The sequence below is a fragment of the Ahaetulla prasina genome, chromosome 11 (assembly GCF_028640845.1).
Source record: "Ahaetulla prasina isolate Xishuangbanna chromosome 11, ASM2864084v1, whole genome shotgun sequence".
Taxonomy (NCBI): Eukaryota; Metazoa; Chordata; class Lepidosauria; order Squamata; family Colubridae; genus Ahaetulla; species Ahaetulla prasina.
This window is the reverse complement of record NC_080549.1, coordinates 4,022,544-4,048,827: the sequence shown is the minus strand read 5'-3', so window position 1 is coordinate 4,048,827 and position 26,284 is coordinate 4,022,544. Positions and strand designations below refer to the sequence as shown.

At 40.1% G+C, this 26,284-nt stretch overlaps 1 protein-coding gene across 3 annotated transcripts; it reads right to left on the bottom strand.

Moving 5' to 3' along the window:
* Nucleotides 1-687: 687 nt before the first annotated feature.
* FMR1 (fragile X messenger ribonucleoprotein 1) lies at nt 688-18,660 on the bottom strand. 3 transcript variants are annotated; one of them, XM_058196938.1, is made up of 15 exons: nt 17,993-18,660; nt 14,411-14,463; nt 13,365-13,458; nt 11,203-11,274; nt 10,580-10,728; nt 10,069-10,162; nt 9,858-9,974; nt 8,502-8,672; nt 8,334-8,412; nt 7,439-7,548; nt 6,495-6,581; nt 5,855-6,050; nt 5,275-5,418; nt 4,008-4,087; nt 688-3,001 (listed from the first exon to the last, which is right to left on the bottom strand). In XM_058196938.1, the coding sequence occupies exons 1-15, from the start codon at nt 18,041-18,043 to the stop codon at nt 2,840-2,842; spliced, it is 1,659 nt and encodes a 552-aa protein (XP_058052921.1). In that variant the 5' UTR covers nt 18,044-18,660; the 3' UTR covers nt 688-2,839. The 3 variants fall into 3 exon arrangements, with proteins under 3 accessions (XP_058052921.1, XP_058052920.1, XP_058052922.1); XM_058196937.1 differs by having other exon boundaries at nt 5,275-5,454; nt 17,993-18,656; XM_058196939.1 differs by having other exon boundaries at nt 688-2,950; nt 5,275-5,454; nt 17,993-18,653.
* Nucleotides 18,661-26,284: the final 7,624 nt, after the last annotated feature.

The window sequence follows — 26,284 nt, the reverse complement described above, 5'->3', positions numbered from 1 at the left end:
CATTTTTCCCCCCTCCTCACAATTATCTTTTCTCTAGTGCTAGTGAAAAGAAGGAAAACAAACCAGCCAATTCAGTTGTGTGCCTGGAAAAGTGAAATGCCCAATTTGTACTTTACTTGAATCTTGTGGCCATTCAAAGATATCTTTCAATCTTTTAAAAAAACTTTTATTTTTTTTGTTTTCAAAATAATTGTAATTTATTAGACCATATGTGAGGTTACCATTAAGGAAGTGAGCCCAAACATCAGACATTTGCTGCACTTTCAAACCTTTGTAACACGCATGATTCTCAAAATGAGTCTTACATTTGGATTTACAATTTGTTTTTAAAATGTACCAATACTTAAAAACAGTGAATTTTTTTTTAATTGAAAGGGATACACATTTAAAGCACAAAAATACTGCAAAAATGTCATTTGAAAATGGTGATTAATCTGTTAACAGTTTTAGTTAAGTCAAATCTAGTTAGCACCTTACTGAAGTCAATCTCGAGTGTAAAATTAGTGCATATAATAGCAAACATGTACGTTTTGACCAGTAGCCCCATTCTTGAAATTGAAAATATTTCAGTTTTCACACTTCTGGAATAAACAATGTTTCCAATTTCAACACAAGAAAAAAAAACAGGTTCCTGCTTCAAGTTGATTTGTTTAAAGCAATCATTTATAAAGATTGCATCAACATCCATTAGCAGAGGAAGATCCAACTTTATTGAAACTGCTTGCATACAAAATATATTGCACTATAACCAAACAAATGTCAACATAAAATCCAATCTGTTGTAGCTAATATGTACAGAGAATATTGCCCAAGAGCAGTTACATTACAAGGTCATTCTACCTTGGTTAATTATCTACAGTATTTTAAACCAAACAGCTTACAGATGATGTGTGCAAGGTACCAATTTCAGTTTTCAAATACTATACATTCCCCCAAAATAAATAATTAGAAATTAACATTTAATGTTTGGCAATATTTAAGACTTTTTTTTAATATTCGTTAAGTTGTGTGCAGTTTGTTGCCATTTTTATATGCTTGCTTGTACGCAAAGTAAAAAAAAAAAAAAAGGTAAAATGAAAAAGCACAGAAACAAACAAAAACCCAACAAAGACTGGGGCTGCAGTTTGTACAATTCTGTACACAATCAGCAATACTCCCACTGGAGTAATTTTAATAAAAACAGAATAGCTTAAAATGAAATGTCCTACTGTGTTTTATTTTTGCATGTAAATTTCATTCATGATTGGAAATAGAAAGCATGCCTCATCCCCAATTATGGACAACTAAACCTTACACCAACTTCCATTACAAGTTTTTAAACGACTTTGTGAACGAGACCTTAAAAATTGATCTATCCAATGCTGTCAAAGTACAGTATATCCCTGAATTTTACGAAGAGCCGTGTAAAACACCATCATCTTCCTATCCCATCTAAATTTAAATATCAAAACTGTAGGGGAAGTGAACAATGACGACAACAACAACAACAAAAAAAACTTATTCTTTTAAATTGGTCCTCTGGCCACAGAGCTGGCACACATTATGAACAAGTTCTGGTTTGTTCCCTCGGTAACCATTAACTGTATTGTCACAATTGGGAATATGCATTTTTTTAAAAACAAAACAAAACCCCAAACCCCCGTCTTGACTGAAAAGGGAGAAACATAAAGAAACAAATGAAGGGGGGGGGGGAAGCCACCACTTCAGTAACATGATCTGCTATTATCTTCAGTGCAAAATAGGTTTCTATCTTATAAACAGCCCAACAATGTTGATGCGAGGAAAAAAAAAATTATGGAAAGCATGCATTCTTCTAATAAAGTACTAACTGTTGGAGAGGTTTTGCTACATATATATTGTACATTTAAAGTTCCTATGCGGATGTTTCTGCCTGAAGAGGCTCCAGGTGGAACCCACCACGGGCTCTTCCAGGTGAGGTGACCCAGTTCAGGTCTCCCTGCTCAACCCAGAGGCGCTGAGAAGGTGGGGCAGGCACCTGTAAAGACCTGGCGCCAAGCTCTTAAGAAGGATTCCTGCGCCCTGAGCGGGTCTAACACCTGAACGTTAAACAAGAGTTCAGCATTTCCAACAAATCTTCCCTGATTTCTGCTTCCAAAGAGAATATTCCTACCTGCCAAGATATAAAAAAGGCACATACCATACAACTGTGGTTTTTTTGTTTGTGGGTTTTTGTTTTTTTTTTGCTAATGAAAATGACAATTTAGTTACATTACACAGAGAATCCGGATTCACCGAAATATTGGGGTGGGGGAAAAAAAAAAGGTGAACCGAAAAGTGTGTGTGAACTGACACAGGACGTAAAAGCATAGCGTCAATTTTACTTTTTATTTATTTATTTATTTTAAGTGAGGAGGTTTTAATAGATTGAAAACAGAAGCCCAATTTGATTACCGCAAACACTATTTATTCTGAAAATTGAAATTTAGCAGTGATTTTGACCAGATGCGTTAAAATGGTACAACTGAACAGAAATACCAATGCACAGTTCAGTATTTTTTTTTTAAACAAACAAAAGGAATTCTTTCATTGTTTGAAGTGCAATATGTACTTGAAAGCATTTTGTGTTTTTTTTTCAGAAGTTCAAGGTATTTTAATGCAAGTATAATGTCTTATTTTGAAAAAAAGAAAACTGCATACTGCTGATGTTAAAAAAAGGCTAACAGAACTTTTTTTTTGTTTTTGTTTTTTTGTTTGTTTAATATTTCATGCCCTGCCGCCCTCTTGCCTACTATTTTGTCTTTGGCCTAACAAGTTTCTCTAATGTGGAATAAGATTTACTGGAACAGTTTAGGAAATACGACTTCTCGAGCTATGCAGGTTAGGGCACGCCATTCACCAACGGTTGCTGACTTTCTCCGCTGTCCGATTTTTCTTTCTTCTGGTTACGATCCTTACCCGTCCGCAGCCGGCTAGCTTCGCTGGAGGTATTCTGTAAGGTTTTAGTGTGGACACTCCTTTCATTATTGCAGTCAATTCTGATCTGAAATAAGTTATAGTTACATAAAAGCATACCCCTTGGAACCACTAGGGAGTGCCCACCGAGAGCTGCCGGAGAGGTCTTAAAAATTAATAGTAGTAGTAGTAGTAGTAGTATAAAAATTTAATAAATAAATAATAAATAAATAGTAGTAGTAGTAATAATAATAATAATAGTTTTCTCCTCCTCCAAGTGAAGTAGACTCTGGGAAAAATATATTAGTTAAGAGGCGGGCCATTTGAATATTGTGAGGTAGCATTTTATAGTTAAGTTGCTGGATTTAATACATTGTGCCTTATACACAAAAAGTGTATATACGATATACATCATGTAAGTTAGCTATTATTTTGCTCAAAATGAACATGACAAATTAGCTTTAAAATAAATCATGTGCTGACTTTACCTGAATGTGCTTAAACTGATCTCCTTCGCTCAAACTACAGGTAGTCCTCAACTTTCAACAGTGCGTTTAATGACCGTTCAAAGTTACAAAGGCACTGGAAAAAGTGATTTACCTGTTTCACACTTACGACCACAGCAGCATCCCTGTGGCCAGGTGGTCAAAATTCAGACGCTTGGCAACCGACTCCTATTTATGACGGTTGCAGTGTGTGTGTGTGTGTGTGTGTGTGTGTGTGAGACACGTAATCCCCTTTTGTGACTTTCTGACAAGCAAAGTCCATGGGGAAGCCAGATTCACTTAACAACCGTGGCAAGAAAAGTCGTAAGAGGGGGCAAAACTCACTTAACGAACGTCACACTTACCAACATAAATTTTGGGCTCAATCGGGGTCACAAGTCGAGGACTACCTGTATTCTAAAATATTCCTTTTAACCTTCTGGGAAGTGGGCAAATTAGAAACATGAAGGGAAGCATAGTAAAGACAACTAAAGACTAATGTAGGGAGAACAGACGGCAAGGTAAAAACAAAACCAAACCCTGCAGAACATATCCTGACACGCAGATAAGCATGTTTCATTTATGTATCAGTAAAGAGACAAAATTTACCTGAAGTGAGCCATCTGTTCTCCCTTTAGCATCTCTTGAATTGCGTTGACGGTTGTCTGTCCTTGATTGGTCCTCGTTTCCTGCATGTCAAATTTGGATTTTAGGAAGGTGACTTTGTAACAGATTTAATCTGTCTCTCCATCTTTGTTTTTCTTTTTGTTTGGCCATTTGACCAATATTCTTCTGGCGCTAATGTAGTATATAAGTTAATACAAATATTACTATTAGCTATGGATTTCTTCTTCCCCCCCCCCTTTTTTTCATCGGTATGTGACATTTGAAGCTGCCTGGAAAAAAAACCTAACTACGGATCAGCCTGTGTTTATTAAGGCATAATTGGAAATGCTACCTTTCATTCATAATTTGAGAGTGATCCATTTCCACTAAGATTATCATGAAAGAGCCCAAGAAAGAATTATATTATTAATAAATGGCTATTAGGTAAGCAAACATTCTACAGAAATGTGGGCACTCTTCAGGTACCCCCAAATATATTTCTGGACATTTTACAGGACTAAAGTAAAAATGTAGGACCAACAGCAATTTGATCTTCCAATCTTATCAGAGAACAGCAACTAAGATAATCAAAGATCTGGAGAGTAAACCATAGGAAGAACGGCTGCAGATTTTGAGTCTGGCTAGTCTAGAGAAAAGAAGAATTAGGGGTGATATGATAGCAGCATTCCAGTATTTGAGGGGCAGAAGAGGGTGTCAAATTATTCTCCAAAGCACCAGAAGGCAGAACAAGAAACAATGGGTGGAAACTAATCAAGGAGACAAGCAACCTGGAATTAAGGAGAAACTTCCTAACAGTGAGGACAATTAACCAGTGGAACAGCTTGCCTGCAGAAATCGTGGTCGCTCCATCACTGGAGGTTTGTAAGAAGAGACTGGACAGCCACATGTCTGAAAGGGTATAGGATGTCCAGCTTGAGCAGGGGGCTGGACTAGAAGACCTCCAAGGTCCCTTCCAGCTCCATCCTCCTCCTCCTCCCCCTCCCCCACCTATTCCGATTCCTATTTCTATTCCTACTCAACTCTATTCCTAATCAACATAAAATGGTATTGGAGGGTTGTGACAAGAGCTGCCTGGTCTGTGACAGGTGACTGAAATTTCTACACTCTCCTATGCTATCCTGTTTAAAAGTGCTGCTTTTTATTATTATTATTAAAACACACTGCTGGCAATCTTAGAATGAGCAGGTGTCTATTTCACAGAGATCCCAAAAGGTCTATACAAAAACCACCTGGACAAGAGAGAGCTTACCTTTGAACCCTCCCCGGCCTCTTCCGCCTTGGCCACGCACACCTCCTCCGCGCCTTCGCCCATCCCCTCTGCGCAGGTAGCTGTCTCGCTCTTCTTCCGCTGGGGCTAAGGACCAGTCGCTGAGCTCATCTCTGTGATCAGACTCTGTTTCAGAAGCATTGGATGCTTCAGAGTTAGTTCCTATCGAAGAGTTTGAAAAAACCAAGACATACCACAGGCCATTTTTATGAGGTTTTGGAAAAACCACCCCAAAAGAACTACCAGCTGAAACCGGTTTCCTGTTGTAATATTTTACAGTGGGGGGAAAATATGGTATTGTTACGACTGAAGTATTGCGTCGATGAAAGTTTTAGCACTTCCTGAATATTTTTTATTGCCTCAATTGAAAGCAGCAAACATTTGTGGGATATATGGGATAAACCAAAATTAAATGAGCCAGGTAACAAGCATGGAAGGAGTCACAATTTCTGTGCAGAAATCACTTTTCATCTTTAGAGCTCATTGGCGTCTTCAGATTGGCTCAGCCTCCCCATTTTTAAAAATTCCAGAACTCCAGAACAAAGTCTTCCAAGCTACCCACCTGAAGCATAGCCTGGCCCACGCCTGCTGTGGCCTCGGTTCCTGTAAGGTCGGCCACCCCTTCCAAGGCCAGGACCATCGTCAGCCATATACACCTTTTCTTTATCAGGGCGATTCGGGGGTGGCCTTGATGTGGCCCCGATCTGTCGAAGCTGTTCGTCAATCTGCAACCTCTCCAAACGGAGCTGATCCACTTCCTGGGGAAGGAAAAAAAAAGAGGCAATTGACCAGAAGCTGCGGTTATTCAAAGGATTACCGTATGTCTTGGTTGGTTTTAAGGCACAGGAATTCATTGAGGAATGAATACCAACCGTGAGAATTAATAGAATCATCATCATTTAATGAACTCATAATCCCTTGAGGGGTGGAGTCTGGGCAACTGAATGGAACTAGCAGAAGTGTTTTAATGGCCGGATGCCCTTCCTCCCACCAATGCAGAGTTTTGTTAAGCAGATATATTCTCAGTGTGCCCAAAGAGAGAAATGTCTGCCTCAAACTCGGATCGAACTCACAGTCTCCTGATTGTGAAGCGAAAGCTCCACCTCTAGGCCACTGCGCCACTCTAATTAATAGAAAGAATGAAAGGGTTAAATAATTTTGCTTAACACCTGGAAGCCAGGTAAAGCCAGTGGAATGCTCACCTTTAAATAATTGAGGTGGTAATCCAAAAGAACGGTGGCGTTTGTGATGCTGTCCTTGGTTCCCACGAAGACAAACGGGACCATTCCCTAGAAAGCAAATCCAGAATCAAATGACTTGCAGGACACCATCCACGCCAATCTAGTGTCAGTATTCAATGTACAGGTAGCCCCTGACTTACAACTGTTCGTTTAGTGACCGTTCAAAGCACTGAAAAAGAGTGATTTTTCACACTTTTCACGCTGAAACATTCCCATGGCCATGTGGTTTACATTCGGATGCCTGACAACTGACTCACATTTATGACGGTTGCAGTGCCCCGGGGTCACGTGATCCCCCTTTGAGACCTTCCATCAAGTCAAGTGAATAGTGAAGCCAGATTCACTTAACAACCGTGTTACCAATTTAAAAATTAGTGATTCACTTAACAAATGCAGCAAGTCGTAAAATGGGGCAAAACTCACCACAAATTTCTCACTTAGCAACATAAATTTTGGGCTCAATTGTGGTCATTAAACATTTAATGACAGTGTTTTAAATAAGCATGCAAATGCAGTCTTCTTCACTTCATCAGACCTCAAAACCGGGTAACATACAACCCTCAGCATCCTTGTTCCATGTGATGGCCAAGAGAAAAATTCTCTCCTAAGCAACCCAGCCTACATTTTAATTTATACTGACCAATATGCAACTCTGCACTGATCTATGCATGATGAGACAATGGACGGATTTTCTGAAGTGGCACATCTGAATATGCCATAACATTTTTGAGGAACAGGATCAGTTTAGCTCCTTTGCAGAGATCCAAGAGGTCTAGTTAATTAGCTAATATTACGAAAGGTGAAACAATTAAGCAGCTCCCTGAACCGGTTTGTAATAAAAATGTAAACGGTTGTTGGAAATCTGCTTTTCTGCATTAGTGTGAAACATTACAAATGCCACGTACCTCTTCCTGTGGAATATTTTTATCATTTTCAGCCTCAATTCGCACTCTCACAACTCCAGATTTATCCACTATCTCTTGAATGAGTTTTCCATTTTTTCCTATCACCTTTCCTATAAAAAAGAACACAGGAAAACATTTCTTCAAATCAGAAACATTAGGAAAAAAAGGGACGACAAGTTACTTCTGCCAAAAATGCTTCCACAGATGCTCAAATATTTCATTTCTGTATCAATAAAGAAAGTCTATTGTTACAAGGACATCAGATGCTTATGTCCCTTTGATAGGCATCTTTAAAAACACTTGAGTACTTATTTTAAAAAGGATTGAAGTTTGAAGGTTTATTTTCCTACATGCAGAGATAACATCTGTAATTGCAGGAAATATTTATTAAAATGGATTGAAACCAATTACTAAATATGCCCATTAAGATGAGATTTAATTAAGTCTGACAATAACCTCTAGTATCAACATTGTGAGGAGAAATCTGTGTCCAATTACCGCAGTCACTTAACTTGTCAAAAGGTTTTACGCATTATGAAACAAGGATGACATTCAAATCAAATCCTTGCTTTCAGGATTGAAAATAAACTTATTTTGTGAAGTATGGCAATTCATTAGAAAAAAATGATTACTAAATTCAGACTTGCAGGATATGAAACGGAGTAGCAATGATCCTGGGCCAACAGTTCCTTGTAGCCAATTTAACACGTTATTGTAAATCAGTATTAAAACAGACCTATTAAGCTACAGCTTTATTTTAAGTCAGCCCAATTGATCAGAATTGCTATTTATGTTTTTTTTTTTTAAAAAAAAATATCAGCCATCCTGTGAAACTCTCCTCCCGTCTTTATTTCAAAAGCAATCAGGTTGCAAGCACACCTTCTGACTGACTTACCTACTAAGTTTCTTGGGACCTGGATGACATCCTCAGCAAATTCAAGGTAACTTCTGGCCTTCTTCACTGCATCTTGATCCTACGGAAGATGTACGTGTGTTTTGAGACACCGCGGTGGCTCAGAGTTGGGGATATTTCAATGAAAGTAGCGTCGGCAATGCAACTCACCTCCCCATAAATATGGAATGTACAAGTGTCTTCATCAAGATCAATTGCTGTCACCCCCGGTACCTTCCGGGCTTGCTGGATGTTAGCTCCGTGAGTGCCAATAGCCAGGCCCATCAGATCTTCACGTACAACAAACTGCTCGTGAAATCTTGACGCAAGCTGCCTTGAGCTCTGGAAGGGACATTCTGGGTTACACATAAACCTTCGATATGACAGCACAAGGAGACACTTTTTAAAAAGAAGACAGGTCACAGGGTGTTCTCTCTTGCTCATTATTTGGGAATTTCTTAGCAACTACCAAACAATTACATCAAATGACACAGATTACCATATTTTTCGGAATATAAGACACACTTATTCGGAGAATAAGACGCACCTTAGTTTTTGGGGAGGAAAATAAGAAAAAAGCTGATTGGCAGGTGGATTGGCCTCCCGGGATACCCCCAATCAACTGTTCCCAGAGGTGAATTTTAGCAATAGGTTCCTTGGTTGTGAGCTCTGTGCCTTGCTTTTTTTTTTTTCTGCCTCTGAAATTCCATTTCAAAAAAAACTTTTTTCTGCCTCTGAAAGCCTCCAAAACAGAACTTCAGAAAAAAAGCCTCTGAAACTCTGTTTGGGGGCTTCTTTTCTGAAGCTCAGCTTGGGGGCTTCTTTTCTGACGCTTCTTTCAGCCTCTGAAATCTCTATTTGAGAAGCTGGGTGGGGCTACATTCGGAGTATAAGACACACCCAGATTTTCACCCTCTTTTTTAGGGGGAAAAGGTGCATTTATTCCAAAAAATATGGTAGTTACTATCACTAGCACACTGAACTTATTTCAAATATTCAAATAATATGAATTTATTTCAGTATTCATGAAGTTACATGGATTCTTCGAAGGCAACGCCTTCCCTAACGTAGGTGCCCACCAGATATGTGAATTTAATCCCCCCAAACTGGTTAGCCAATGTGATTCTTGTTCAGAAATCTAGGAATGCTGATTTTTTAGAAAACACACAGGTTAAGGAAAACTTATAAATTCATCTGAAAAGTTAGAGCAACAGTGAAGTTGGAAGTTAGATCAATGTTATCCAAGTTAGAACTAGTTTTCTAGCACAACTGATAGTCTTCCTGATAAACAAAATATCATACTACAGGTTAAAACAATATATTGGCATGAAAAACTCTTAACTTTCCCAAATGTATTGGAAAGCACATCCCATCATTCACACGTATGGGATGGTCCAGAACATCTCAGGGAAAGTTGCCTCACAGCATGCACGATTTACAGGTGTTTGTTATGCTACTGTCAGACTTCCGTTTCTTTACTTTGGCAGCAAAGTGGCTACATCTATAAAAAATGGTTACAACTTTTACCTCTAGTTGTTTGCTTGCTTCTTCATTTCTCATTATCAAGGATAACTTGGTTCGAAGACTTCGAAAGTGCATATCAATTAACATATTTGCACGTTTTGTTGTTACTTCATTAATAGACTAAAGAATTAAAATGGAGGGGGGGAAATCTTGATTAGTATTATTGCAAAGGAGAACATTTGAATTCAACCCCACTTATCCAAAAGGAACTTACCAAAATGATAAGCTGATGGGCCTCAGGATCGTATGTTACAGAAAATGCCCCAACTGCCTTTTTGAAATCTTTGTGTGCAGATTCTTTAGCACACCTAAAACAATTTAGGTCCATGATTAGAGAATGTGCTGTTACTTTGTTCACAGAACCTCGACAATAACAAATACAATCCCATGTAATTTAGAGGGTCATGCTGGCCCTTCACTACTGTGACACATTTCATACTGAACTGATTCATAAACTGTTTCTGGGAATTAACACTTATATTTGTATATTTTCATTTGGTTTCATTCAGATAACTATATAGCAATTAAACTGCAGCTTAATTCTACTTTTTCACACTGAAAAACACCATCTTTAAAACCTTTTAATTAAATGCTAAGTATCTATGCACAGTTGTAATGTATTGAAAAGAACTAAATAGTTCGTAAGTATCTTGTTGGGGGAAAATACAATAGTCATCTTAAGAATACTGATTACAACTTTATACACAGAATAACATTGCACTTACATTTGCCTTAAATCTTCAGGTACATCAAGCTTAATCTTATGAAAAGTATCCTTGGTTGCAGGTTTGTTAGGATTGACAGATCTCAAACGCTCAATTGTGACAATTTCATTGTAGGTAGCATCACAAGCAGCATATTCTATTACATAAAACTAATGGAAAAGAACAAATTGTCCAAGACACTGTATAAGTAGGTAGTGATGTTTTAAAGATTACATTTCATATTTGAAGGCCCCACTGCTTACTTTTCATTTCAATATTTGTTACAGTAAAACCCTGATTTAATTGACTAATGAAAGAAAGAGGGCTTTATGAAAGCCGCTACTCCATTAAATCCAAATGGGATTTTACCCATATATGAAATGGCAAATGGGAATATAGGCACATAGATTTCCTGCATTTACATACATAAAAAAATGGAAATGGATTTTACAGATGCACAGAGCATATGGAAAGATTTCCCCATTGCATCCAAAACTACTAAATTAAAGGTCTCTTAAACTGAAGGTTTAACTACACATTTAGAATCCAGTAAAACTAAAAGAGAGACCTATAGCAATTTAAAACAGAGATGCTATAAAGAAGAGCAAAATATTAAATATATATGTATATATATATATTCCTACCTCACCCTTTATCATTCTCACTTTAGCCAGCCACCAGCAACATGGTTCCTTTTCGTTAGCCCTGGAATAAACCTAAATGAAATCACAGTATAAAACATTGCATTGTTACACAATAAAATGTTGTCACCTGGTGCAGAAATAGCACAGTGCAATCATAATGCCATCATCGTACTAAACCAACTAAAAAGTTGGTTTTAAAATGAAACATCCAGCAATAATCTTGTTTTGTTACATTTCACAGGCTCAGATCTCAATATATCGCTAGTGCGATCAAGTGTTGGTTCAGATCACACGACAATGGAGTTCACTTGGTTTTGGGCTATTCAATTTTCCTTAGGCCAATTTTCCTTGTGAAGCTAAAATGAGGGGAGACACCCAAGTACATCACCTCAAGCTCTTCAGAAGGAAATAAATGAAAAATTAAAACAAAACAAAACAGAAAAGGGGTGCCTAGAGTAGCAATAGGTTTTAACCTTCTTTAAATTGCTCCTTGAATCCATGCTGCTTGCAGTTCATTTTAATAGGAAAAACACCCTTCTGCTAACCTGGATCTAATCTGGCAAGTCGTTTTCCTATTGGCCAATGGTACATGGCAGAAATGGAAGCTGGCACTTTCCTATTGCTATCCCAGCCTTATAAAGCCTTCCATATATTTGTATGTTTACACTGACTTGTAACTCTGGGCCACTTCAAAACCATGTCAGTAGGTATATTCAACTTCTTGTACTTATGCTCAATGAAAGCACAAGGAGAGTTAAATTGTTAAGATTGGCCCATTCCAACCACCAAATATTCAGTAAAAAAAATATGAGATGGTAATATACACAAAAAACTTGTATTGCAATTTTCCAAATCAAATGTTAAAGCTCAAATGATTTTGTCCACTAGAAGCTTGAGGGATTTACACAAGTTTCAGTTTTGTTCAATGTACACAAACTAAATAGGTTGGCTAAACTGGGTACAAAATGTGGACAACGAAGAAATTCCAGTTCAATATGGAATTCACCCATTCCACCAATGGGTGGAAACTAACCAAGGAGAGAAGCAACTTAGAACTAAGGAGAAATTTCCTGACAGTTAAAATAATTTATCAGTGGAGCAAGTTGCCTCAGAAGTTGCGAATGCTCCAACACTGGAATTTTTAAGAAGAGATTAGATAACCCTTTGTCTGAAGTGGTGTAGGGTTTCTGCCTAAGCAGGGGGTTGGAATAGAAGACCTGTAAGGTCCCTTCCAACTCTGCTATTCTATTCTATTCTATTCTATTCTATTCTATTCTATTCTATTCTATTCTATTCTATTCTATTCTATTCTATTCTATTCTATTCTATTCTATTCTATCCATCTTCCCTAATTTCTCCATGCTCAGCATAATGGCTGCTCTCTGATTAAAGCCAGTGGAAAAAAGAATATTTAAGAAGCATTTTTGTGAGGCTCCTCATGAGGTCAAGGAGAACTTACTAAGAAGTGCTTGGCCAATTCAGGATGTGGGTGGTATGGTAATTGTCAATGGCGATAGTTAGTCCAAGTATTAAGTCCATGCATGCTGAAAAAGAGAACCTGGACGGACCTCAGAGAAACTGAGGGGAGAGCGGGAGAATCTTCAACCCACTTTGATTTTCACGCAATCAGGTCTGGTTACAGAAATACACAGACTGTTACAATAAAGAACTTCAACTGAACTTTCTGTCCAAGAGGTATTCAGCACAGCCAGTCCTATGTGGTTTTTAAAAAATGAATCCTTTAGAGTAATAGAGTATTTATTCGAATTATATTCTTGCTTAAGAATTTCAAGCTTACCAATTAAACATCACATCCATTGCTATTAGAGGAAATTAAAGGATAATTAAATTAAGGGACCTTAATACTGGCACCACACCTATTTCGGTTTCATGATTCAGGTGCAACTTTTTGTGTAGCCGATGCCACGTTCTGCTACACATATTCATTCCTTAAGTTCTGATGATATGTCAGAGTCCAAAGTAGTATCCAATGCTAAATATTTGTCCCCTGTGATTGAACAAAAGAGTACCCAAGGAAATGCTTGAGGAAAAAGAAACAGAAAGAAGCACCTGAAGACTACTGCCAATATTTTCTCCTGAAAGGCAAATCTTAATTTTTTTTTCCACCCTCGTCCAAAATGTAAGATTAAAATGGGTCTTACCTCAACTTCATCACTTTCATTTATATCTTTATTGTACCCTGTAGGTGGAGGGAACCTGACATCGTGGAATGGAATCTGTCTGTCTGGCTGCCAGCTAAAATACACAATAAAAAAAAGTAAGCTATTAAAAAGTAACAGGTGTGAGTAAGGCAAAAAAAAAAAAAAAGCATGCCAATTCAGGAAAGATGGACAATCTAAAATTATTTCCCAGGGACTAAGCACAGATAACTGGGTGAAATGGAATAAACACACAGCTAAGTCAGTCTTGGATTTAAAACGCTTCCTCGGTAATCACAGCTGATAAACAATGGCATATAAGGGAGTGTGTGAAACTCCATATAGTTAAGTGAGTCAGAAGGTGGGGAAAGAACGGAGAGCCCCATCAGTCCTTTGTGCTTAGCACGAATAAAAATGGGACTTGCAAAGGGGAAGATTATGCTTTCCTCAGTGCCCAGTAGAGAAATGATGCAATATATTGTTACTAAAATAAAAATAAACCAGAGTATCTTTTCCAAAAAAGAACTAAGTTGCAGCCTGAGTTTATTATTAAGATTGGGACAGTGTTTTAACAATATAAGGCTTTACAGTGTAAGTACTGAAGTCAGCTCTCTTGAAAAAGAACTGCTGTTCACTGTAGTTTTACCACACATAAAACTTTCTGGTTATTCTTTGGGATATAAATATAACATGAAGGTAGGTTGGTCTCCTACGAATAACTAAGATACAGAAGCTTAGGCAAGTTTTGGTAGGCACAACATTAATGGAAAATGGCTAGAAAGAGAGGAGATTTTCTATGTATGCAGCTCATCAAGATGATGCCACAAGGATGGAAGGTAGAAAGGAAATAATTATGCATTTATTCTCAACACTGCCCTGACCAGATTGCTTCCAAGAATCAAAGAAAGGATTTATTTATCAAGTAACCTCTTTCGGGGGGGAGGTTGGAAATATGCAAGATTGACATTATATTCAAAATCTAAATTTGTTCAGCATTGCACTTTTAGATGGCTAAATCTTGGTAAGGTCAATTCCAGGATAATACTTACTTATTCTCAAATGCAACAGTTATTGAATCTTCATGGACATCTTTCACAAATGCCTGAAATGAAGAAATAAGATTTAATTGCAAATTATATATTAATCTGTTATTGATATTTGTCTTACCACAAGAGGGCCACTTTGAATATTCATTCTAAATATACTATATTCTAAATATACTATATTGGCAAAGCATGATGGGGAGAGGAGTGATCCATCCATATAAACCAACTGGCTACTTATGGAACAGATTGAAGGTGTCAAAAAACACATATGTCATGGACATGGATGTGCCAGCTGTTACTCTAGTCTGAAAAGCTAGGCCTACTGTCGGTCACAGAACTATGCTCATCATAAGCAAGTAAAGGTTGAAATTGGACTGTGAGGTGCTAGAGAAAAAATACACTCAAATACACAACATTTTGAGCCAAGTTTAACTCACTAGGCAAAATATTTTGATGAAATAGCCCTAACATATTTTTTCTTCAAAAGTATTAGACTGCCATAGTGGAAGTGTAGATTTTGCAATGAAGCAACTATCATATCCTGATGATTTCACACTGGCTGGGTAAAAAAACAACAATACAAAATTCACACGGGGAGCTATAATATGGGACAAAAAGCTTTCAGTGTACTTTAGTTCAATATAACTTCTTGCTAAAATTCTTGTGCTGCTTCAGAGTATAAAGTATAAAGCCACATTAAATTTAATGGTAGTTACTACAAATTACAATGCTGAACGTACACACATATCCTTTTGAGGTAAGGATAATATACTTGGCTATGCTGGCATTTTTTTCAAATCCTAACGTTAAACGTATTATCTTGAAAATTAAGATCCACTGATGTTACTCCATTGATGTACATGGGATAAGATTATTGCATTTAAATCTGATAAAAAAAATGTAATCAAACTAGCTGCTCCAGCACAAAATTTAGTTGTGGTAACCTAAGCAGTAGAAACAAAGAAAGTTATCAGCTGTGATAGGATTCACTGTTGTACTAATAAAACACAACTGTCTTGATACAAGTGAACAGAGTTATATGCAAACATCAACAGAACTGATTTCTTATTATTTCATTCAGGGATTCTCAAACTATGGATTAGGACCCCCAGAGAGATTTCAAGCAGCTCAGTGTTGGCAGATCACACTTATAAACCTTACAAGGACAGTGGGAATGTTGTCAAAACTTGTTCCGGACTTTCTCGCTTTGCCTGCATAATCCTCTGGTGGCAGTTGTGGTATCACAAAGTTTGAGAACCCCCGTTTTAATGGAAAATTCAACAGGTTATGCAATTTTAATCTGAACAGCTTGTTAGGTCAGATGTTAAATTCTGACACCTAAAAATAAAATAAACCATTTAAAAAGGTAGGTATTGCAAATTTAGAGCAAAGTCTGAAAACAAAGTTACCAAGATACTATAAGGATAGAAATACTATGCAATGCCCAAATAACAAACACATACTACAGAAGGAGCTGTTCTTTATGTTTCAGTTATACTAAGAGTGGAAAACTATTTTCAACACTGCAACTTGATGTTGTGAAGTATGCACAAATCTAACAGGTTAAAAATTAAAATTCATCGTATTTCTGAAAGAACAAATCAAGATTATTATCTTGAACGTCTATGCATGAATTTGAATCACCACAAATGATGTTTTATTCCCTTGTTCATGCATTCATTTCTTTGTTAACATAATTATTTGCTTATTAGATGAACTGATAAAACAACATGATATAGACTGCAAATTATACTTGGACTGGTCAAATTTATTTCCTTTTTTTATTATATCTTAACCCTATGTCTTATGTTATATAAGCCTGCTTAATGAGCAACGAAAGATACTTTGAGCTTTACATCTTAAAGTATGGGAGAATAAGTGAAAAAACGATCAAAATTTGTGAAAAATCACTACAAAAGTACGCACATTAGAATCCAATGCCAGAGCCTTTTTAAAAACTTGATGAGGCTTAGCTGCCTCAGCAGAAAATAAGCTAGGCCAATAAGCCATGTGGTTGCTAAGACTCAACACAGACTTGAGGGCACATAGCTGAAGGTAAGTTTCTAATATGAACCACAGATAACAAAAAACTGCATTCCTGGCTTCCTTTTTAAAAGCTTATGTAGTTTCAGCTAACTGAAAGCAATTCAGAGGGACCTTCACACAAACTGTTTCCCCTGTTCTTGGTAGAATGCAATTTATTTATTAATTTACATGGCTGCTCCTTTCAAAGGAACTGATCTGGCTGGCTAACCACTAATAGGGTATTTGATTTACTTTATTCATTATTACTATTATCGCTATTCATTCAAGTTAGAGTCTTCAGATGGCTCTTCCCAACTTTTTTTTTTCAACCTGCAACCTGTTATCTCACTCCGGCTGATCCCACCCCCCTCTTTTCATCTCCATCAAGATGCTGTATACTTGTATTTACTCAAGACATATATATATATATATATATATATATATGCATGTATGTGTGTATGCATACACACACACACACACATATTCTCACACAATATACATATATATGTGTATATATTTATATATATGGATATGGATATATATATATATATAGTGTGTGTGTGTGTGTATAATCCATGTGTATCGCATGTTTTCACAAATATACAAATATGCATATATAGACACACACACACACATATATATACAGAAATACCCATACATATATATATAATGCATGTGTGTATATGCATATGTACACATACATGTTCTCACAAATATACACATATGCATATATATGTAGTTGTGTGTCTCTATATATAGACATACACACATATAATGCATGTGGGTATATGCATATGCATGCATACATTACCTACACACACACACTGGTATAAGCCCTATTTTTGGAAGCCAAAGCTAAATCCTTTTCAAGAGAGGATCAAGAAACACCCCTGCAAACCTCTGTAGCAATTCTCCAAAGTGGGGTGTGTGTGTGTGTGTCCCCCTGTGTGTGTATACCTGTGTGTCCCTCCCACACACACCCCCAGACCCTTCCAAGGCTTTCTCCCAAAACCCCCAACCTACCAACCTTTTCCTTTGAGATCTAAGGCGGACACAGGTCTCTTGCTTGACCAGGGGGTTGGACTAGATGCCCTCCAAGGTCCCCTCCAACTCTACCGTTAACTTAGGTTGGAGATAAAAGATGGGAGAAGGAAAGCCCGGAGAAACCCAAAACTCGGGGGGGGGGGATTTTGTGTGTGTGTGGGGGGGGGGGAAGCCCCTCTTACCTCTTTTAAAGGCTTGTCCTCAAGAGACCAAACCTTTTACACTCTTCCCCCTCCACCACCACCGCCCCCGCCCCCATCCAGACCTTCTCCCCCCCTCAGCGATCACCAGGTCCTCCCTCCTCTCACCCTCCCCCCCCCCAAAAAAAAAGAAAGGAAAGACCAAAAGGCGCAACTTTCGACTTTCTTGAGGTGAGGCGAAAGATGGATCGAGGGGGGGGCGGGATTGGGATCTAATGAATGACCTCTTTTTTCCCCCCCATCCCACTCAGCGCCCTCTGCGGCCTAGCCAACCAACCCCCCCCCCCCACCGACCCTACCAGGCGAGCGGCCTCACCTTATAGAAGGCCCCGTTGGAGCCGCGCACCTCCACCACCAGCTCCTCCATGGCCAGGGCGGCGGCGGCAGCAGCGGCGGCTGCCCCTCCGCGGGCCAAGCGTCCCGCCGCGCTGCCTCCCCCCGCGGCCTTGGGGAGGAGGAGGAGGGCGGCGGAGGCGGCGGCGGCCTCGGCTCCCCGTCCGGGCGGCGCGGGCCGGCGTCGTCGCGGGCGCTCTAGGCCGAGCGGCGGCGGCGGCGGCGGCGGCTCCTTCTGAGCCCTCTCCTCACGGCTCGTCGTGATGGCGGCGGGGGCGGCGGCGGAGGCGGGCGTCGTGGCCCCGAAGGCGCGACGGGAGGCGAAACGGTCGCCGGGAGGCCGAAGAGGCTGAGGCGAGGATGGCTGAGGCGACGACGGCGAAGGAGAAGCGCGGGGCCCGGAGCGGGGGAGGGGCGGCGCCGCGGGCCGCCCGCCTCAAATGTAAACATTAAAAGCCTGGCGGCGTCACGTGACGCGGCGGGAGGCTCCGCTCCTCCTCCTCCCCCCGCCCTTCTCGGCTTTTCCCTCAGGCGGCGAGCGCGACGGCGGCGGCGGCCGCGGCGGGGGAAGCGACCGGGTGGGAGGGGCCGCGGAGGGGGAGGGGGAGGAGTGAGTGAAACAGAGAGAGAGAGAGGAGGGGGGGGAGAGAGAGCGCGCGCGCGCTCGTTCGTCTGCGTCTGCGCACGCGGCTCGCACTGCGCCTGCGCGCGACGCGCGAGCCGGCCGCGCTTGCTTTTGAGCGCCCTTTTTCTCTCGTCGCTTTCCCTCCCTTCTCCCTTTTCTCTCGTTTCCCCTCCCTTTTTTCCTTTTTCTTTTTATTGTTCGCGCGAGAACTCCCGCCGATCCGAGGACGGGGGTTTGGCGCGAGATCTCGCGCGGTTTTGGACGCGCGCCTCCTCCTCCTCCTCCTTTTTTTTTTTCTTTCTCACGCACGCGCGTTCGGGACGAGTCAACCTCCTCCTCCGTCGTCGTTGTCGTCGTCCTCTCGACGTTTTCTTCTTTCACCCCGCGACGCCGCTCGTTTCGTTTCTTGGAGTGACGCCCGCTCTCGTCCAATGAAAACCCGGAGACGAAGCGGACAAGCCAATGGCGAGCCGGGGGTGGGGTGGGGGAAAGCGGCGAAGGAGGCGGGGATCCCTGGGTCGTATAAAATGGGGGAAGGCGCCGGAAATGGCCGGCAGTTTTGTTGGAGGAGATTTGGCGGGAGCGGGACTGAGGCGAAAGTAAAGCGCGCGTGTGTTTCTGCAAGGAGAAATAAATGGACGGTTTAAAATGGACGGGGTGGTCGAATTATGTGGCTTTTTCAGCTTCCCACACCATTTGCGACCTAACACAGGGCAAATATTTCTACCAAATATATTTATTTACCAAATTTATCCAATGTTTAAAAAGCACACCTCTGAAAGGAAAGGCATTTTTGGCTTAATGCAACCACAGTGACCGGCTTTTCGTCCTCTTTTCTGTGGCTTAAGGCTGAAATCGGAATAAAATTCGGGAATAAAATTTGGATCAAACCGTATTGAGCATCCTGTGCTTATTGGCAACTTGAAAAGGCCTTTTTAAAAAATCCAATAGTCTTTAACTGCTTCCTCGCAGTCCCAACTTCTTACTTCCACAGAATCTCCATGCAATGGAGGGAGTCCTCGGTTTATGACCACAATTGAACCCCCCCAACCACCCAAATTTCTGTTGCTAAGCAAGACAGTTGAGTTTTGCCCCATTTTACGACAATCCTTGCCACGGTTGTTAAGTGAATCACTGTGATTCTTAAAATTGGTAACCCCGGTTGTTAAGCGAATCTGCCTTCCCCGTTGAACTCTGCTCGGCAGAAGGTCGCGAAACTCTGGGACGCTGCGACCGTCATAAATACGAGTCGGTTGCCAAGCATCCGAATGTAAATCCCGTGCCTAGCGGGGATGCTGCAAGGATCGTGTGAAAAAGTCGTAACTCACTTTTTTTTCAGTGCCGTTGTAACTTCTGGCAGCTCTAGAAGGCATCATAATATCGAAAATACCTGTCCCAAAGCTTTCGTTGCGACTCCTCAACGTCTACCCTCACCAAATAAATTATTAATTCCAAGAATAGAATAGAATTAGAATAAAATAGAATAGAATAAATATTGGAATGGAGAATAGAATACAATAGAATAGAATAAATATTGGAATGGAGAATAGAATAGAACAGAACAGAATAGAATAGAATAGAATAGAATAGAACAGAACAATAGAATAGAATAAATATTGGAATGGAGAATAGAATAGAATAGAACAGAACAATAGAATAGAATAGAATAGAATAAATATTGGAATGGAGAATAGAATAGAATAGAATAGAATAGAATAGAAAATAAGGAATGGAATGGAATGGAATAGAATAGAATAGAATAAATATTGGAATGGAGAATAGAATAGAATAGAATAGAATAGAATAGAATAGAATAAATATTGGAATGGAGAGTAGAATAGAATAGAATAGAATAGAATTTTTTATTGGCCAAGTGTGATTGGATACACAAGGAATTTGTCTTTGGTGCATATGCTCTCAGTGTACATAAAAGAAAAGAGACATTTGTCAAGAATCATAAGGTTCAACACTTAATGATAGTCATAGGGAAACAGTCAATATAAATCTTAAGCATACCAGCAACAAGTGACAGTCATAAAGTCATAAGTGGGAGAAAATTAATAGTAATGCAGACTAAGTGAATAGTTTGACAGTGTTGAGGGAATTATTTGTTTAGCAGAGTGATGGTGTTTGGGGAAAAAACTGTTCTTGTGTCTAGTTATTCTGGTGTGCAGTGCTCTAGAATAGAATAGAATAGAATAGAATAGAATAGAATAGAATAGAATAGAATAGAATAGAATAGAATAGAATTTTTATTGGCCAAGTGTGATTGGACACACAAGGAATTTGTCTTGGTGCATATGCTCTCAGTGTACATAAAAGAAAAGATACGTTCATCAAGGTACAACATTTACAACACAACTGATGGTCAATATATCAATATAAATCATAAGGATTGCCAGCAACAAAGTTACAGTCATACAGTCATAAGTGGAAAGAGATGGGTGATGGGAACAATGAGGCGATTAATAGTAGTGCAGATTCAGTAAATAGTCTGACAGTGTTGAGGGAATTATTTGTTTAGCAGAGTGATGGCCTTCGAGAAAAAACTGTTCTTGTGTCTAGTTGTTCTGGTGTGCAGTGCTCTATAGCGTTTTGAGGGTAGGAGTTGAAACAGTTTATGTCCAGGATGCGAGGAGTCTGTAAATATTTTCACGGCCCTCTTCTTGATTCTTGCAGTATACAGGTCCTCAATGGAAGGCAGGTTGGTAGTCATTGTTTTTTCTGCAGTTCTGAAGTCTGTGTCTGTCTTATTGGGTTGCAGAACCTAACCAGACAGTTATAGAGGTGCAGATGACAGACTCAATAATTTTTCTGTAGCACTGTTATCAACAGCTCTTTGGGCAGTTTGAGCTTTCTGAGTTGGTGCAGAATGTACATTCTTTGTTGTGTTTTTGATGACGTTTTCGATGTTGGGTGTCCATCTTAAGTCATGAGATATGGTAGAACCTAGAAATTTGAAGATCTCTACTGTTGATACTGTGTTGTCTAGTATTGTAAGCAGTGGTAGTATGGGAGGGTTTTTCCTAAAGTCCACCACTATTTCTATGGTTTTGAGTGTGTTCAGTTCCTGATTGTTCTGGTCGTATCACGAGGCTAGTTGTTCAACCTCCCATCTGTATGCAGATTCATCATTGTCTCGAATGAGACCAATCACTTTTGTGTCATCTGCAAACTGCGGTAGTTTAACAGATGGATCATTTGAGATGCATTCATTGGTATACAGAGAGAAGAGAAGTGGAGAGAGCACACAGCCTTGTGGGGACCCTGTGCTAATTGTACAGTATCTTATGTGATTCTGCTTAGCTTTACCTTTAATAATCATCAAATAAATTGTTAAATCCATTAATAATCATCAAACATCCACATCTGCCTAACTCAGATCCTTGGAAAGAATTCATTAGGTGGACAAAAATAGCAGATCCACTCTAAACATCTGGTAGATGATGTGAAGAACCATAATAAAGATAACATTAAGAAAAATAATACTATGGTGATTTTGTTATCTTTTAATTTGGGGGGAGATAAGGGTCCTTTGGTCCCTTTATTCATGTTTTATTTCTATTTTTTTAATGCTTCAATTGTAAGCCACCCAGATTGTTGGGGGCAATAAGTTGACTTTGTATATAATATACAAATGGATGAAGACTATTGCTTGACATAGTGTGAGCCGCCCTGAGTCTTCGGAGAAGGGCAGGATATAAATGCAAAAAACAAAACAAACAAAACAAACCCAGAATCACTTTTAGGAGTTGGGCAGCCGTAGAAGTCCAATGATAATCGATCGATCAATTGTGTTCACCCATTGATCTCCTGGCTTGAACGGCTGGGCTTATGGAACAAGAAACCCCCATTTGGGTTTCAAGTTAACAGTTGTATGCAATGGGAGCTTAGCAATGGGACTTTTGCACACACACACACACACACACACTACTGAATGGAATTTTGCTTTCCGGCAGGAGTCAAAAACGTGGGACAGTCTGGTGTGCAAAGGCATGCGAGCCACGGAATGTAATGCTACGTTGGACCACAAGATGACTCTGCCAGACAAGTTGCTACTCAAGAAAGCCAAAACAAACAAAACAAAAAAACACACCCCGAAAAGTAGGAAGTTAGAAGGCTCCTTGTTTGAAAGGTGAGAAAAAAGTCTTGTTTCCACCCGAGATGCATTGCCGGTTGCTTACCGACCTAGCAAATGCATTCACACAAACACCAAAGCAGAATGAGTGTTAATTTTGGAGGAGGGAAGTTGTGTTAGTCCGTAGTAGGGGCAAATCAGAAGTCCTTGCAGTGGCTTTTATTTGCAAACAGATTAAAAATCCTCTTGAGCATACAAAGCCATTGCTGTGTATTTCCTTCCTTCCTTCCTTCCTTCCTTCCTTCCTTCCTTCCTTCCTTCCTTCCTTCCTTCCTTCCTTCCTTTGTTTTTTCCTTCCTCCCTTCATTTTTCCTCCTTTCTTCTCTCCCTCTCTCCTTTCCTTCCTTCCTTTGTTTTTTCCTTCCTTCATTTTTCCTTCCTCCCTTTTTTCCTTCCTTCTTTCATTTTTTCTTTCCTTCCTTCCTTTGTTTTTCCTTCCTTCATTTTTTCCTTCCTTACACCCTTCCTCTGTCCCTCCCTTTTTTCTTTCCTTCCTATCTTCCTTCTGTGACGGGTCGTAGCTTATCCATCCATATCCCTCCCTCCCTGCCTCCCTCCCTCCCTCCTAGTTAATCTGTATATACAGTATATATGAATATATTGTGCAGCTCTTCATTCTTCACTTCATCCTGTTGCAACTGTCGTTTCTTTGTTATCATGTTCTGTTAGGAATGAGGTTGGATTTTTACATATCTATATTTATGACATTACTTTAATTGCATCCGGCTGAAATATTTCAGTCAAATCCCATTTCAAATATTCATTCAAAGGAAACAGGTTTTCTTGGTTGCTTGACTTTGCTCGCAATAATGTTATCGCATCACTTGAATTTACTCTTTTTTTTTTTTTTTTTTTTTTTTTTATTCAAAAAGTTTTTATTAGTCAAAAAAGGTTTATACAAATACATATCAGGTATGGTAAATTTTCAGTTTTCTTATCTAAAATAAGAATTTTACTCAAATTTTTTAACACATACAACAGCCATATGGCAAGCAGGTGACACGAAGTAGCTAAATTTACAAATTTTAAAAACGTAATAAAGAAGAGTCAAGAATAAACAGAATATCGTACAAAGAGAAAAGGGAAAACCACCCCAACCCCAAATACCTTAATCCCTTCCAGGTTTGGGATCCCAGAACTCTGGGTCCAGCCTGCCCCACCCCCGGGGCCGCACCAGCGCCAGCCGCTTCCGCCCCATGATCTATAACCTCCCCTTCTTCAATTCCTGGGTCATCTGATTCCAGGAGGGCTTTGTGTTCCTCCACATAGGCCGTAGCCTCCGCAATTGTACTGATTTTTTTCGTAATGCCCTCCCGGAAAATCATCAATCCTCTGGCATCAGCCATCTGAAGCCCACTCCCTTCTGGTACAATTTGCTTGACAAAAATAATATTTCTTTCTTTTTCACGTACCTGTCTGGGAATCTGCCTCAGAATGGCTATCTCCTGCCCCTGTAAATCAGTGCCCCACTCCTATGTTTTCTAAGAATTTCATCTCTCGCCTCTTCTCACAAATTTGACATGAACCTCTCTGGGAACTGCATGCGTGCGTGCATATTGCGAATTAACTCTATAAACTCGATCCACATCCCAATTCATGAAATCAACACCTCTCCCAAGAAATTCTCCCAACAATTTAGTCACAACATCTCTCAAGTCTTCTTGGTCCACTTCTTCCAAATTTTGAAACCTAAGGAAATAAGACATTTTATCCATCTGTAGTCCAAGCACAGCATTGCCTGTCGTCTCCTCTCTTTTCTGCACTGCCCGCATCTCACCCTCCAAACCTTCCACTTTCTGCTTGTTTTCTGCTGAAACTTGTTGAGTATCCTTTAAATCCTTTTGGATAGTCACAATTTCTGCTCTTATTTCATCCAATTTCTTGTCCATATTAGATAACTTTTCCAAAATTCTTCCATCTCTCCAGCAGTTGGTCTCTGACCTTTTGCCATTAAGGAAAAAAAATACAAAATCCTCAGGCAGGCACAGTATCCTTGTAATTTCCTCCGGATCCACCAGGGGCACTCACAGGAGCAACGAGTCCAGAGTACAGTTAGTCAACCAGGAAGTCAAGGGAAGTGATGTCATCAAAATTCTCATAGTGAAGGCGGAAGCTGGACGCCACCACTGTTCCCCAGAAGGAGGGGCCTCAAACCTTCCTCCTAAATTTCTCCATCACCTCTTCTCCAGAGCTCCACAAAACCGTAATCTTCTTATTTTAAGTTCTCCTCTCCAGAATAACTCGTGCTCCTTCCAACCGCAGGGGAGAAAACCCCCGCACTCCGGAGCACTCCACCACGCCACCGATATTCCTTCCCTTCTCCTCCTCAATTCTTCTCCGTTCCTGCTCACCACCAGGCTGCTGCAGTTATAAATCCAATGCCCGGTGTCACGGGCACAGCGGCAAGCGGCGACCAAAATAATGGCCGCGGCCTGTGGCCTCCGAACCCCGCCAAGCCTAGGACGCGCCAGCATCGGTCCCCACAGTCCTGTATGTCGGCTGGGAGACCCCTGGCGAGCCGTCCGTGCGGCAGGTGTCCTTTTCGGAACACCTGGCCCCTGAGGGCCTCGGCGGCGGCCGGATTCGGGCGCTGGAGGCAGGAGAAGCCTTCCAGACGTCCGTTGCCGCTGGACACCGGAAGTCGTCTCCACTTGAATTTACTCTTGAAAGGCGTGATAATGATGTCTTGTCCTGCAAGGGGGTGGGGGGAGAAAGAAAGGTGTCCCGTCTCAAAATATATTCTTAGCTGAGATTTGGCCAACTTTATTTATTCATGTGTACGGCTGCCCATCTCAAGAAATGACTTTGGATGGTGAAGCATCTTAAAATAAATTTGATTGTCTCCAGTCGCTTCTTTACTGGCTGTTCTTTGCCAAAGGAATTGTGCCTTTTTTCTTCCTTCTGCTGGAGCGCAAATGAAAACTCTCTGCAACTTGGAGAAATGGGCTATGAGAACAAACTTGAGGAGCAGGGAGAAGAGCCACAACCAAGACAGCAATGTCAAAAGAGAAAACTGAAGTCCAAAATAGGACTAGCAGGAAAAAAAAAACATTCTCAGATTTCAGATTATTTTTAGGATAAAGTCACGTTCAAAGTTTCAGGAAACCACAGCCCTATCATTAGCATTCGTAACTGATCTGGAGTACCTCAAAGGATTGACCAAAAAAAAAAAAAAAAATGAACTATTCCTTGCTCATTTTTACGAAAACTGTAGCATGCATTGAAGCTGCCAGAAAATCAATGGCAGGACACCACTCGATTAAGAATCCAAGTACCTGGAAGAAGAAAGAAGCGTAACGAGGTCAGGAGGTCTTGTGACACCGAGAACAAAATCGGTAGAAGATATTGACAAAAAGGCTGGTGAGAAACTCAAGCCGGTCAGACAGAAGTCCTTAAGAAAAGCAAAACGATGTACAAATGAAGGGATGGGGTTGTACGGTTGTAATCCTTCCGGAAAAGGTGTCCATTTAACCGCCCTGAATTGCAATCCATTTCCAGTGACAGCATAAAAA